Below are 15,299 nucleotides of genomic sequence, written 5' to 3'. Positions count from 1 at the left end.
CGTTCTTAACCTGAAACTGTTCTTAACCTGAAGCACCACTTTAGCTAATGGGGCCTCCTGCTGCCGCTGTGCCGCTGGAGCACGATTTGTGTTCTCATCCTGAAGCAAAGTTCTTAACTTGAAGCATTATTTCTGGGTTAGCGGAGTCTGTAACCTGAAGCGTATGTAACCTGAGGTACCACTGTACTTGAATGTCTGATTGAGTCTGCTTAAGCAAGCACTCTGGTGCCCTAAGCAATAACACTCACAAGAAGAGGCATTAACTAAATTTACATACATCACATGTTGCATAAAGGTAAAGGTAAAGGTACCCCTGCCCGTACGGGCCAGTCTTGACAGACTCTGGGGTTGTGCGCCCATCTCACTCAAGAGGCCAGGGGCCAGCGCTGTCCGGAGACACTTCCGGGTCACGTGGCCAGCGTGACAAAGCTGCATCTGGCGAGCCAGAGCCGCACACGGAAACGCCGTTTACCTTCCCGCTGGTAAGCGGTCCCTATTTATCTACTTGCACCCGGAGGTGCTTTCGAACTGCTAGGTTGGCAGGCGCTGGGACCGAGCAGCGGGAGCGCACCCCGCCGCAGGGATTCGAACCGCCGACCTTTCGATCGGCAAGTCCTAGGCGCTGAGGCTTTAACCCACAGCGCCACCTGCGTCCCTCACATGTTGCATACAGAGTAGCAAATACAGACGATGTTGACTTGGACAGAATTGGGGGAGGCAGGAAGATATAGATACAGATCCCTCCTCACTAGATGGCCTTGGGGTAATTCCACTTATTCAGCCTAAGCTGCCCCCCAAAGGTGAGGAGGTATACGACCCTGATCTCCTATCAGGACAGGGACAGTCTAACTACTGCTGTCTATGCTCTGGTAACCTCTAAGTTAGATTACTGCAATGTGTTACCTCTGAAGATGGTTCAGAAACTAGTGCAGAATTTGGTAGCTAGGTTGCTCACCAGAGCAAGACAGTTTCAGCATATTACACCAATCCTGGTCCGACTGCACTGGCTACCAATTAGTTTCCAAGCCCAATTCAAAGTGCTGGTTTTGATCTATAAAGCCTTAAACAGCTCGGACCACAATAACTCAAGGACCACCTCTCTCCATATGAACTGACCCGGACCCTGAGATCATCCTGTGCAGCCCTTCTTTGCGTACCTTCTCCACGTGAAGTCCAGAGGGTGGCAACACGAGAACAGGTATCGTCTGCAGTGGTTCCCTGTTTGTGGAATGCTCTGCCCGGGAAGGTGCAGCTGGCGCCTTCATTAAACACCTTTAGTTGGCAGGCAAAAACGTTCCTCTTCAACCAGGCCTTTGGCTGATTGACAACCCTTTTAATGTGTTGTGGGGAGGGGAGATTATTGGTTTCATTTTATTATGTATTTTGTGGTTATTATATTGTTATGTTGTGAACCACCCTGAGATCGGTGGATGAGGGGTGGTATACTAATCATCACCATCAAATAATCATCATTACCTCCCTGCAGCAGTGTTTGAAACTGAGATATGAAAGCAAGGAGCTAAATGGCACCTTAAACCTTGCTTACGGGCACCACAACCTAGTGTCCGGGCATGCTTTTTTATAACAAGAATACAAAGCCGAAAATGAACTGCAGTTAAAATCTTGTGTTCATTTTTTACATGGTCTGGTCCTCATCTGAAGACTGCACAAAACCAAGCCATACTTCCCCTGCCTGCCCCCCTAATATTCTTACAAGGGTCCCTTCTCCAGTCTTCAGAGAGTGGCTGGAAGTGGGGAGGCAGAAAAAGGTCCTCCTTTCCTTCCAGAAATTGGAAATTTTAATCTGAAATCTTAGGTGCAGTACTGCACCCAGAGCTCAGAAATTGCTTGCATTCATGAAATTCCCTGTTGTAAAACGTGCCAAGAACAATGGGACTTTTGAATGCTGCCCTGCAGGAAGGACAAGTAAAAGCTAAATACACCTACCTGAGTCTTTCCCCCAGTGCCCTCCTGGACAAGACTCCGGGACATTGAGCAAGTTATAGCAAAGGTCTGGAAAAACGATCCTGCAGAATTGCATATGCCTAAAGCAATGAGTTCCTGTCCACACAGAAAAAGCCGGAGAACAAAAGTAGTAAGAACATAAGATGGGCTGCTGGATCAGGCCAATGGCCAATCTAGTCCAGCATCCTGTTCTCTCTCTCTCTCTCTCCCCAGCAGAAGTCATGCTAAACATTGCCATAGATACATACCAAACTTCTACACATGACTATTATCTCCTAAATAAGAAACTGCTTTGCAGCTAATTGGGGACGGGGAACTACATGAAGATAATTTAAGCACTGAATTTTTAAAAATGGAAAGCAATGTTCTTAAAGTTCATAAGCACAAAACCAAGACTTCAAAACTTTTGTAAAGCTGAAGTGGCCTGCACCAAACTTGCAAGGAAGGATTCTTTGTTGATACAGTCAAACCTTGGTTCCCGAACGCCTCCATTATCGTACGTTTCGGCTCCCAAATGCCGAAAACCCGGAAGTAAATGTTCTGGTTTTTGAACAATTTTCGGAAGCCGAACGTGCTACACGGCTTCCGTTTTGAGTTCCCCTATTGTACTTAGGCTTCTGCTTTCAGTTTTCAGTTGTCAAACATTTTGGAAGTCGAATGGTCTTCTGGAACGGATTACGTTCGACAACCGAGATTTGACAGTATTAGATTGACTTGGTAGGCAGCATGTGTACTGAAAGCAAATCTTTCTAATGGAAGAATCTTCTCTTGCCAACTCATAGGACTTCTTCAATTGGGATACGAGGCCAGTGCATATTTAATGTTTCCAACCTAACCATGGTTAGGAGATCAGGAATGTTACATCTTCTCTGGGCCCTGGAAATGTAGGGAAGCTATTTTTCAGATAAGTGTGTCTTCAGCAACTAGCTTTAGGAAAGATTCCCCACCAATTTCAACAGGCTTTTGACCAGATAGTGAAAGACATATATTACATTCAAATTACCTGATTTCCATCAACTTTATAGCCATGCTTGAGAGCAAAGATTTTGGCCATGGAGATTGTCATGGAAAATCCTACAAGTGCTATGGCTATTGCATCCACAAATACCGCTGGGATGAGGCTGATATCTGGTACCTGTGGAGGACGTAATCTGCAAGGAATTAAAAAGGAAAAACTATTATCGACTGGCTGTATTAAAATACAGAGGGCTAAGAAGATATGTTTAGTTCCTCATGCCTACCCTTTGGGGATATGGCCAACAACATCCACTCCATAAGTCTTTGATAGATTCATCCCAGCTGAAGCTCCAGTACCAATTACCACCTTTAAAAAGAACACACATGAAACAAGAGGCAACTTGGTTACAATAAGAAAACTTGGAAGCTAATCCAAGAGGGAGTTCAGTCTGAAGTTTTGTCTGCACAGTGAATGACATTCCAAACCATGCTTAAGAGGACATACTTAAGACATCCCTTCTTATCCCTCACTTACTACAATGATCTCCATAGGGATAGGAACTGGAAGTTTCTTCTTTAAGCGGTCGTTGATTTCTTTACCACTCAGCAACAAAACCATGCAAATTAGTCCAACAACCAAAGCTGCTATGTTGGTTTTTGTGATGTTTTCAAACACAGCAATTAAACTCTGCAAGACAACAAAATGTGGAATGTTATTCATAAGTGATATAGTCAAAGGAGAAGCAGATGTGGATGTTTATGTGAAAATGTGATGTTTGATGCAGAATATAGCAGTACACCCGAGAACCTCAAATATCTCTTTTCATGTTTCTATCCCTTCTGGGTGTTAAAATTGGCTTGAAAGAAAGTAGACAAGCTTCATGAAATCTTTGAGGCTAAAGAGGGCTAAGTGGGATTTCCAGTGGTGGTGGTAGTGGAGGCTATGTGGAAAGATAAAATACATCAGTTTTTCTCAATCTGTATAATTTACTGGTATTCAAATCACAGAATTTATTCAGCTCAGAGAACTCAGCTTTCTTTGATAATGACTTTTAAATTCCCCACACAGAAGTGCACATGATCCTTTTATCTCTTAAATTCCAAATGGATAGCAATATTTAAGACAAAACATACTACACCAACTTAAGAACTTGCATCTGTGCTGACCGCAAACACACACCAGCACTGGAAATAATGATTTCAAACCTTTTCCAGCAAATCAAATCTGTTTAAAAGTACATAAACTGATCTACAGGCAGGGAGCTGCCAACAGGCCTTCAGGGTTACCATAGCAATGAAATTCAGTGTTGATTAAGCAGCAGTGATCTTTCCTAGAAGTTGGCAAGGGGGCTGCAGGAGAAACGCATGCAGAGCATGATGTATTAAATACGCTCGATCTCAAAATTCCTGGGCAAAGGTTTTGGTTGCTTCTCTTCAGTATTTCAAATCTAAAAAACTGTCCTAACCATAAGTCATAACTAAGTGACAAATACAAACATGAAAACAAATTACCCAAATCCTAAAATGTATGAATAATGTTAAAACCATTAGCACAATGAAGTTTCGCTTAACCAGGTTTTACTACTGTCACATAAATATGAATGGCATTTTGCCACAATGAAGAAAGCCACTCCCTCCCTCCCCTCACTATTATTACTTGTAAAAAAAAAATGGTGGCTTGTGTGCATTTGTGTTTTGCCAATTTGACTAGCACTTACGGCCTTCAAGAAAAATATTTCACACAGCCTCAGAAGTGCTAAAGCAAAAGTTGCATAGAGTTGGGGTATCCTAAATAAATCCGTGTCTGCAAATACAACTGTAGAAAGTAAATCAGGTTAGTCTGACATCACCCATGTAAGGCTGCTGAAGGACACTACTAGATTCTTAGTAAAGGCTTTTCTATGTGACAATTTGTTTAAATCAGTTTATTTCCCCCCCACTGCTATTCTTCAGTGACCCAAACTGTGTTGGACACATGTATTCCCTCATTCAGTTTTAAAATATTATTTTGCTACAGGTATCTTAGTTCTTGGAAAGTAACTTACAGAAAAGCCATATGATTGCTTCACTCTGACTGTTCTCCAATATCAAGAAATCTGTTCTGGGGAATTGGTTTGCATTTGCTTATACTGAACAATGTTGGTAACTCTTCCTCCGTCATTTACACTGTTGTAATCCAATAATTAAAGAGACACAAGTAAGCTGCTATTTCTACTGGAAAAAATCCAGATTCAAACCTTAGCAAAAACACCAAAGGCATGTCCCTTGAGCCATTTATGATTGGTAGAACTTTGTTTGGGGGGTGGGGGCGGAAATCACTTCAGAAGATACTCAGGAATGTAGGGATTTTATGGAAGTAGATTTGCAGTGCTTTGCTTGCCAACAGTCTAACTAAATGGTTTTTCATCTGAAGGGCACTATCACCCAGTATAACAATGGTCTCAGATTCTGAGCAGCATGAAGAATTATCAGTCAAGGGCCAAACTACATTTCTGGTGGCTATCAGAAAATTGGGCGTTGGGGAGGAAGAACAGAGGAATCTCCCTTGTACAAAGTCAAACCACTGGTCCACCTAGCTCAGTATTGTCTACACTGGCTGGCAGCAGCTCTGAGAGTTTTCAGACAGTTATTTTCCAGCCTTAACTGGAGATGCTGGTGATTGAACCCAGGGCCTTCTGAATGCAAAGCAGATGTTCTACTACTGAGCTATAATCCTTCTCAAGGTTCAGCATTGTCTGCAATTCTTCTACTCCTCCTCCCAAAAAGCTGGGAATCTTCGCCAGGGGCAAAAGAGCTGCAGGCAGAGTTTGAAACTCCCATTGTTCTAGGCACATTATGCGACAGGGAATTACATTAGTGTGAGCTGTTTCTGAGTTCTGTACTGCACCTAAGATTTCAGATTAAAACTGCAGAGTGGAAGGAAAGGAGGAACTTCCAGCTACTCTCTAAAGACTGGAGAAGAGACCCTCTTAAGAATATTAGGGGGTCGGCAGGGGAAGGACTAGAACATGTGAAAAATGAACATGATATTTTAGCTGCAGTTCATTCATTTTCAGCTTTCTATTCTTGTTATTAAAAAAAACTGCCTAGAAATTCCATTGTCGTGCCCATAACTTAAGCTTAAGGTGCCATTTAGCTCCTAGCTTTCACATCTTTGTTTCTAACACTGACTGCATGGATTTTATGGAACAGATTATATACACATACCTCTTGCCTCTTTTCAGCTGCAGTGTAAAAAGTGGTAATTTGGGCTCGTATGCTGCCAACAAAAGGTATACTGGCCTTGACACTAACATAGTTTCCTATAATATAAGCTATATACGAGACCTATCAATGTCAGCTCAGTAATTGGCCACAAATAATATCTGACTTCTTCATAGTCTGCAATGGTACACTAAAATTAAAACTGCCTTGTTGGAGCAGATCAATGCCCTTGAAGATTTATTTATTTGAAGATGTATCATTTGCTTTTCAACTCAAATGCCTTCTGAAAGCAGAGAACGGTATGAAAAACCACCTGGTACTTAGATGTGTACCACTGCTGAACACTGAGGATTCATATAGCTGTCATATTAAATAGCCACTGATCAATCAATTCTCTGCCCACTCTATTTTTAAAGCCATCTATGCTAGTGGCCATTACAAAGAAAAGGAAGCAAAAGCAGAAGGCTATATGTTTGTAACTGACATAACTATTTCAGAGTACTGAAAAATCTGTCTTTCTTTAAGTTGTGTCTACACTACACTCCATAAGCTTACACTGGTTAAATCATCATTGCTCCCTCACTTCTAGGTGCCTGAAGGATCTGAAAGGGAAGTTTCTGAGGAACCTCACAAAATGAAAAGATTCCCTGGCAAAACCCATGAGTGATCCATTTGAAAGCTGGTTAATATTTCTTTGTGGATATGGACAGTGAATCTAGAGACTTTATAACCTCAACTGGCTTTAAACACTAAGGAATGGTCCTTTTGTGTTTTAACTTCCAGATATAGTTACTTACATAAAGAAAGGAGAGGGGTCCACTGAACCTTTTCGTCTTAATTCCAAGCAGATACTTTAATTGGGACGTAAAGACGTGCACAGCTGCAGCAGTGGTGAATCCCCGGACCAGGGGCTCCGTAAGATAAATAGCTACAAATCCAAATCGAAGGAGTCCTAAACACAACTAATGAAAAGAGAGAAGAGCCATGTTCAAGGAAGCATCACTTAAAAGCCAGCACCGGACAGTATCATAGAGAAGCCAAGTTCAGCACACTCCATCAAGAGCAAAGCCACCACTTGCCACCATGCAGGCCTCCTCCTACGCCTCCCAGCCCAAAGTGTTGAAGCATGACAAGACTGCCAGGTCTAATACTTGTGTGATTTGCGTGTTCGAGTGTACACAGTGTGTGGTTATAGAAGTGGCAAGCATAAACAGCAGAAGTCTCAGGAAAGCAGGGAAAAATTATTGTCTTTAAGTTGGATGAAGTGATAACAGGACACCTATAACCAAGGTGGCTTGCGAGGATTTCCGGAAGTCATGAGACCTCCTGGGTTCTTCCATACTTCTTTGCCACTCCATGTGACCAATGAAAGCAACACAAGTTATATGTTTCTTGGAAGAAAATGTCATTTTTAAAGGAGAACAAAGTCTACCTAGTTGTGCTTACTATGTGACCTGGTTACTTGCCAGTAAGTCTAGAACAGCATACCCTGTTCTCCTCACTCCACAGCCCAACACAAAAACACAGGCTGAAGCTACTTCCCAAAAATGTAGGTTGAAAGGATACATCCCATGCCATTTTAGATCCTGAATGGAAAATCAGGTGGATGAACCAGGGGCTTACTCAGGTGGAGTTCCACAAAGCAATATTCAAATCTTTTGGGCAGCAATATTCAAAACTGCTCCTAGACCAACAGTGACGTTACCTGTATGATCCCTGAGAGCAAGGTAACTGCAACAGCTACTTTCACCCTCATGTCATCTCTGGCACTGTTTTCAAGATCTGTGTTATTAGTAGAGTTGGTGTACGTATTGGCAAACATTTCATCAGGGGCTTCCCTGACAGCAACTCCGCCAATCATCAGGCTGATTACAGCAAAGGTTCCTGCAAGAGTGTGGATTGAGGGGAGATACATGTTAATATTACCAGGGAAGCCTACATGTTTTTGCTAGATCAGATATATTTCAGTTTCTGAAAAGAAAATTTAATCATCTTCCTTATTGCAGTTCTACACACACACACACACACACACACACACACACAAGTACACACACCAACACCACTTTATGGGCCTGAATTAATATTTCCATCAATGTCATAGAATCAAAGAATTGTAGAGTTGGATGGGTCTCTGAGGGCCCATCTAGTCCAAAGCCTTGCAACACAGGAATTCAAATGCCAATGAGAAGCTTTCAGTTACTGAAAATGAGTTGACAAAAACAAGGCAAAATATATTTGCTAATAATAATAATAATAATAATAATAATAATAATAATAATAATTTACAGTGGTGCCTCGCAAGACGAAATTAATTCGTTCCGCAAGTTTTTTCGTCTTGCGAGTTTTTCGTCTTGCGAAGCACGGTTTCCCATAGGAATGCATTGAAACTCAATCAATGTGTTCCTATGGAAACCGCCTTCAGACCAGATCCGGGGACAGTCTGTCCCCCGACCCCTTCTGAAGGCTGGGGGTGGGGGGGGGACAAGGGCTTTTCTTCCCACCCCCAGCATTTAAAAAACCCCCGGGACAGCGGAGGACTTCTCCTCTGTCCGGGGCGATCTTAAAATGCTGGTGGGCGGCAGAGAAGCCTTCGCTGCCGCCTGCCAGCATTTAAAAAAAACCTGCCTGCCTTCCCGGGAGAGCGGAGAAATGCGCGTTTTTGAAGTCCGCTGTCCGGGGCGATCTTAAAATGCTGGTGGGCGTTTCTCCGCTCTCCCGGGAAGGCAGGCAGGTCCAGGACCTCTTCTGAAGGCCGGCGGGGGGCGAAAGTCTTTGCTCCCCCCCGGCTTCAAAAGCCGTCCGGGATAGCGGGAAGCGCTTCCCTGCTATCCCGGACCGCTTTTAAAATGCTGGCGGTGGGGAGCAAAGCCTTTCGGCCCCCGCCGGCCTTCCTGGACCTCTTCTGAAGGCCGGAGGGGGGGGGAAAGGCTTTGCTCCCCACCGCCAGCATTTAAAAGAGGTCCCCGGAGATTTCCCTATGGGCTTTCTTCTTGCGAAGCAAGCCCATAGGGAAATTCGTCTTGCGAAGCGCCTCAAAAAACGGAAAACCCTTTCGTCTAGCGGGTTTTTCGTCTTGCGAGGCGTTCGTCTTGCGGGGCACCACTGTATATAGCATTTGAGTATTCAGAGCACCACACTTATTTGCACTACCCTGATTCTCACAGAATTACAAGCCATTAAAAGTGATCACATTTGACACACAATTAAATTAATAGCACAAAAGTGAGCTGCCTAAGGACGTACAACAGTGATGGGAAAACTCTGCTCCCCCAAATATTGTTGGAGTCCAGCTCCCATCATCCGTGACCACTGGCGATGTTGGCTGAGGTTGATGTAAGCTGGAATCCATAACATCTGGAGGACCTCAACTTTCCCACCATTGCCATAGTTAAGATGGGGCCAAATAAATGTTGGGGCAGCAGTTGATGCATGGAGGTTATGGGCCACTTCTGTGCCCTCGTGCTGCAGCTGTGACTTTGGCATGAATAATACAAGTAGATTTGACTTCAAAACTTTAAAAATGGTATCGAGTAAGAAGATGGAACAGTGAGCAATACTCATCTGGGGTTGCATCTAACAGTTTCTGATGCAGAAGTGCATTTTGTTAATCTGACCTTTAAAGAAAACAAACATTTGCATGCTAAAATATTTACCTATTGATATGTGTCTGGAAGTTCCAAAAAAAGTGTACAGAAAGACCGGATAAAATGAAGAATATAGGCCAAATACTGGGGGTACTGCTGCCAGTAATGCATAAGCTAATCCTGAGAGAGAGAGAGAGAGAAGCATTGGTGAAACAAACTCAGATTCAACACTAATTATTCAACTGAAAAAAATGTTCATATACATGCCACATTGATAACAGATACTGTGCCCAGACAATCAAAATGTACAGTCTCCCCCACCCCAATACATCCTTCATCAATAACTAGCAGGACAGTCAAAAGTATGAAGAGAAGAAAGTGGTGAACCCAAACTGAACCATCAACCGGCTGCTAGGGCTGCAGCCACTGCTCCTCTGCCCTGCCCCACTTGCCAATGAGGTAGCAACTGGGGAAGGCAAGCTGACCTCATCAGAGCAGGGGCAGGGGGCAATTTTAGCCTGAGAGCCTGTACATGCTAGTCCTTAAAATATAACTAGTATATGCTTTTATGTAGGAATTGCTCCCATGAGTCTTCTTAGAATCAGCCAGTCCAATATTCACTCAGATTTGAATTCACTCTGGGAGAGCAAAAGGAAAAAATGGCAAGAAGAGGGGGAACTATTCTGCAGAAAAAACTGCACATCTGTTGTTCACTCAGCTTAATTATTTATTCTGCTTGCTTACATGTACTAAAATAAGGACATAATCTGATGGTGGTATAGATTGTGGAGTCAAAAGTTTGTGTGTCATGGGGACTTGCCACATTAAAGGTAAAGGTAAAGGTACCCCTGCCCGTACGGGCCAGTCTTGACAGACTCTGGGGTTGTGCGCCCATCTCACTCAAGAGGCCAGGGGCCAGCGCTGTCCGGAGACACTTCCGGGTCACGTGGCCAGTGTGACATCGCTGCTCTGGCGAGCCAGAGCCGCACACGGAAACGCCGTTTACCTTCCCGCTGGTAAGCGGTCCCTATTTATCTACTTGCACCCAGAGGTGCTTTCGAACTGCTAGGTTGGCAGGCGCTGGGACCGAGCAGCGGGAGCGCACCCCGTCGCAGGGATTCGAACCACCGACCTTCCGATCGGCAAGTCCTAGGCGCTGAGGCTTTAACCCACAGCGCCACCTGCGTCCCACCTTGCCACATTAAGAGTCACCAAAAATCCTATAAAGGATGGATATTAAACTAATTCAGCAAAATAGCTTCACTCACTACTGCAGGCCATCAACTGCGAAGCCTGACATGTTTTAACCAGTGTGAATGCACTAGTTAAATGCACTACCCTCAAAGGGTAGTCATTGTGATGACAAAATTGTTGACTTTACAGTGGTGCCTCGCAAGACAAAATTAATTCGTTCTGTGAGTTGTTTCGTCTTGCGATTTTTTCGTCTTGCGGAGCGCGGATTCCCTGGGTATTAACGGTTTTAAGAAAAAGGAAACAAACTCACAAGACGTTTTCGTCTTGCGAAGCAAGCCCATAGGGAAAAATCGTCTTGCGAAGCAACTCAAAAAACGAAAAACCCTTTCGTCTTGCACGTTTTTCATCTTACGAGGCATTCGTCTTGCGAGGTACCACTGTATTACAGAAATACACAATTTTCATACAGGAGGACTTTTAAACAAGATATTTCCATTGTGAAAACTGAGGAGGTTTATTCCCATTAGATGAATGCAACACCTCAGTTGATTGACATATGAGGTGTACTGCATTATGCATCCCCCGAAGGCATGTGATACCCTCATGAAAAGTGACTGTACAATCAGCTGGAAGCTGACTGTCTCCAAAAGATCTCTCAAGGCTGTTCTGAAGATTCCAAACAGAAGAATAAAGTTTAAAAGTTAAATTTCACTGACCTTGAGGAAGCTGCATGACCCCAGTGCTTATTCCTGAGATAATGTCTCCCAGCAAATACTCCTTCACTGGATAGCGGGGGAGCCATGTAAAAATAGGTAAAAAACTACACAGAACAGATTTGGCTTTCTTGGAAGAGCAACTGAAAAATACAAGAGAGAGAGGGGGAGAGAAAAAGTTGTATCAGCTGAAAGTAACTGGCAAAATGTGCATTTCTTGTGTATGGGCAGAAAATACCTTAATCATAGGAAATATATTGTATCTACTTTGATAATGCAGAATGAGTCCTTGTATGTTCTCTACCTTTTATTTTAAAGAACTCTTTGACAGTGGAATGCCAGCACATTAGAAGATTATGCTCTTCCCTCTGACATGCTAACTTTCTCCAGAACAGTGTAGGAGGTGACTCTGGGGCCTACAGGGGGAAATCTAAAAAATGCTTTCACACAAACCCGATTTTGCCAGTAGGAACCTCCCATGAACAGAAGGAGCCCTTCTGTGAATGGAAGGGCAATTTGGCATCCATACCAATTAATCTACTGACTGCATAAACAGCTAAGATGTCCTACCGACAAGAACGTGCTATCTTCTGAGCAAGAGGCAGAGAGGTCTTCTCCTTCTTGTGAAGTTGCTGTTGTAGGGTCCCTTGGTTATACACGCGCCTTTCCACACAGTATCTCTGGTCCAACACATGGCAAGTTTCATCCTCTACAGCATGTTCCATAGTACATTTCAGGGAAAGGGAACTGAAGAGTTGCTCCTTGAAGATGCTATCAAAATATAAGCATTTTTTAAAAGGACAATTTACAGAAGTGCTTGCTTCTGCGGAAGATAATAACTGAGAGTACTTTCATATGAAGAAAGGAAGAAACACAAACCTACTCCTGGACCCTCTGCCCCACAAAGAGGTTATCTCAAGACCAACTTCTCTGTGAGAGAGAGCCAGGAGAGGGAGGGAGCGCATGCCTACTCTTGCTTCAGCTAGACTCTTCCCTCTCCTGGGGCTATACAAGTCCAACTATCCAGAGAGAGAGAGCGAGAGAGAGAGCGAAGAACTAGGAGACTGAAGGAGGAAGAAGGGCACTGCCATCACCACACGCCTGTCTCTTCTTTCCACATCGGCCACGGAAGAACAACTGCTCTGTGAGAGAGAACCCAGGAGTGTGAGTGACACCACAAAGTCACCATTACATACTAGTTTACAGTTCAACCAGAATTTCCTGTTCCACCACACCCACCCCCTGAGACCATGCAACATCAGAAGACAGGCAGAGCAAAAGATCATTGTAAGCCTTCTCCCTGGTCTTCTCAGAGATGCCCCTACTATGGCAGAAGCAGGCAGATGATAGACTTACTGGTAGATCTCAGGGAGATTTCCAGATCATCAAGGGTTTCTATCTCACAACTGTTGAATGACAACAAGAAATGTGACTTTTCACATCTAAATTAGGCTGCTGAAATGAAGAAAACCAACCAGGAATGGGCTTATGGGTGAAAGGACTATGAATTCACTCCCCTAGGATCAAAATGTGCTCATTGTTCTTTAATTCTATCTGTAACTTTTAGCAGATAATATCAGAGGGTGACTCTTGTGGGGAAAGCCAGGTGGTTTCAGAGCTATTCTGTCACACAAGCACCCCTCCCAAATTTAGGCAACTTGTTTGGGGACACACAAAATTGTGGTATAGGCAGGACTCACTGCCAGAAGTGGGCATGACATTATGAAAAGATAAATAAATGCCTGACAGCAACCTTCCCTTATGTTGTAAATATCAACCTGCTCAGGCTCCAAGATCTGCAGGATCAGCCACTCTGAAGGTCCTATCAGTAACTGTGCCACATTGGGCAGTGACTTATAGGGTCTTTTCTCTGGTAGCCAGGAATAGTGCTCTTTCCCATCCCTATGGTGTCAACACTACATGATTTTTTATACCAGTTGACGACATCTTCATTCACCAAGATATTTGGGGGCAATTATCAGTCCTGCTCATTTGTAATGGGGGAGTGGTTGCTGCTATTGGCTGGCTATGGATTTTAATACCAGTTTTAATGTGTTATTCAGTTTTGTAGCTTTAATAATTTTATGTATGTAAACCACCCTAAGGTTATTTTTGATGAAGTGTGTTATAGAAATTTATTGAATGAACGAATTGAGAGCTCATACCAAGAACAAACTTAGTTGGTCTCTAAGGTGCTACTAGACAATTTTATTATTTTTTATTTTTATATATATTTCTACTGCGTCAGACCAACATGGCTACTTACCTGAACTGAGAACAGTTTGTCAGGAATCTCCCCTCCCAAAATACACAATGCTGGGAGATCACAATAATGCACCATAGCATAGATGTTATGAAGCAAAGTCAATATTTGGGGATGGAAAAAAAATCAGCCCCTCTGTGTTCCCATAAAGGAAAACAAAGAATGAAAAGCTGCTTGTGAGCAATCTCAGTGCACACCTGAAAAGACTGAACAGACAACCATAAAAGCTACAGCAATACTTATCTGCCTAGTAAGAATTATTGGGTGTATCCAAGAGACCAAACACAAAGACTTAATAACTGATGGCTCTTAAATATGACTGATAAGTCAGGCTTTGAAAGAGCTTCTTGCCACTTATCAACTTGAAAGTGTTAGAAGAATAGATGCATACTGCAGTTATATCACCTGGAGATACTGTACATATAAGCAAGCTCACCTTTTGCTTCCCAAAGAACAAAATATTGTTATAGCAGCCATATGCCTTTGTTAGACTAACAGCCCAGGATAACTGGTGGCTTTTTGTCAATGGAAACTATTAGTTAGGTGCTGGTCTGCTGGTAGCTAGGGGAAATTCATTGTTTTTGAATGACACCCCTGCGGTAATTTAGAGAATTTGACACTCCTTCACCTAAGAGGGTGGTCCAGGGATGCATTGGTGGAAAAGAGCACCTGACAATTTGAAGAAATAAGTGGGGAGCTGGCTTAAGGCATTTAGGGTTGCAAGGCCACTCTCTGAGAACCTGAAGTAAGGCGGAAGAGCTGCTGCCCTTTAGTAATGCTTCAGTCTCCACATGCTTTGTTTATTTATTATTTATATTTATAAATAAAGAAAATACTATAAAAATGCAAGAAGTTTTCACTGCTTTCTTCTCATGTTTTTGGTTAAGTGAGATTCTGTACACCACCTTAATATATTTGTTTGTATAGAAATAAAATAGTAATAGATTGGAAACTAAATGCAGAAGTGCTGCTCCGGAAATTTCTCTTTTTTAAAAAATAATAATATTTATTAAAGTTTCCAGAATAAAAAAGGAAAGAAAGAAAAAAGAAAAGGATAAAGTTTACACTTAATTTCATTGACATCTTTCCAGAACTTCCCCCCTCCCCCTCTTGTATTCCATTTCCATTAGATTAATTCCACAAATTCTTACCCCAAATTTCAAAACCTTGTTATAATTATAATTAGCCCATTTATTCAAAATTAATTTATCTTATTTAACCATTTCTCTTTATCTTTTTATACTTCCCTAAGATCGACCTCAATTCCCTTCCACGAATTCCCCTATTTTTCTCACACAGCAAGAGAAAATAAAAAAAAGAAAATAGAAAAATATGTAGTTTTACAGCCTTTGGATTCCAAATCTCCCCCCCCCTTTCCCGGTTTCGATCCCCAAAATCCATCCATCTGTCTACTGCCAG

The 15,299-nt window shown here is 42.8% G+C and overlaps 1 protein-coding gene across 2 annotated transcripts in view; it reads right to left on the bottom strand.

Moving 5' to 3' along the window:
- Positions 1 to 15,299, bottom strand: part of SLC26A5 (solute carrier family 26 member 5) — a 39,023-nt gene that overhangs the window by 14,801 nt on the left and 8,923 nt on the right. For both annotated transcript variants that reach the window (XM_083701489.1, XM_083701488.1), the window contains exons 2-10: positions 12,188 to 12,388; positions 11,621 to 11,760; positions 9,780 to 9,890; positions 7,832 to 8,010; positions 6,924 to 7,088; positions 3,458 to 3,610; positions 3,207 to 3,289; positions 2,969 to 3,116; positions 1,948 to 2,061 (exon numbers count right to left, since the gene is read on the bottom strand). In XM_083701489.1, coding sequence (XP_083557615.1) covers positions 1,948 to 2,061; positions 2,969 to 3,116; positions 3,207 to 3,289; positions 3,458 to 3,610; positions 6,924 to 7,088; positions 7,832 to 8,010; positions 9,780 to 9,890; positions 11,621 to 11,760; positions 12,188 to 12,342 — 1,248 coding nt within the window. In that variant the 5' untranslated portion in view covers positions 12,343 to 12,388. The remainder of the gene's footprint in view (positions 1 to 1,947; positions 2,062 to 2,968; positions 3,117 to 3,206; positions 3,290 to 3,457; positions 3,611 to 6,923; positions 7,089 to 7,831; positions 8,011 to 9,779; positions 9,891 to 11,620; positions 11,761 to 12,187; positions 12,389 to 15,299) is intronic.

The sequence above is a fragment of the Podarcis gaigeae genome, assembly GCF_964106915.1.
Source record: "Podarcis gaigeae genome assembly, chromosome: 10".
Lineage (NCBI taxonomy): Eukaryota > Metazoa > Chordata > Lepidosauria > Squamata > Lacertidae > Podarcis > Podarcis gaigeae.
Note: the sequence above shows the minus strand (reverse complement) of the source record. Positions and strands in the feature narration are given on the sequence as shown.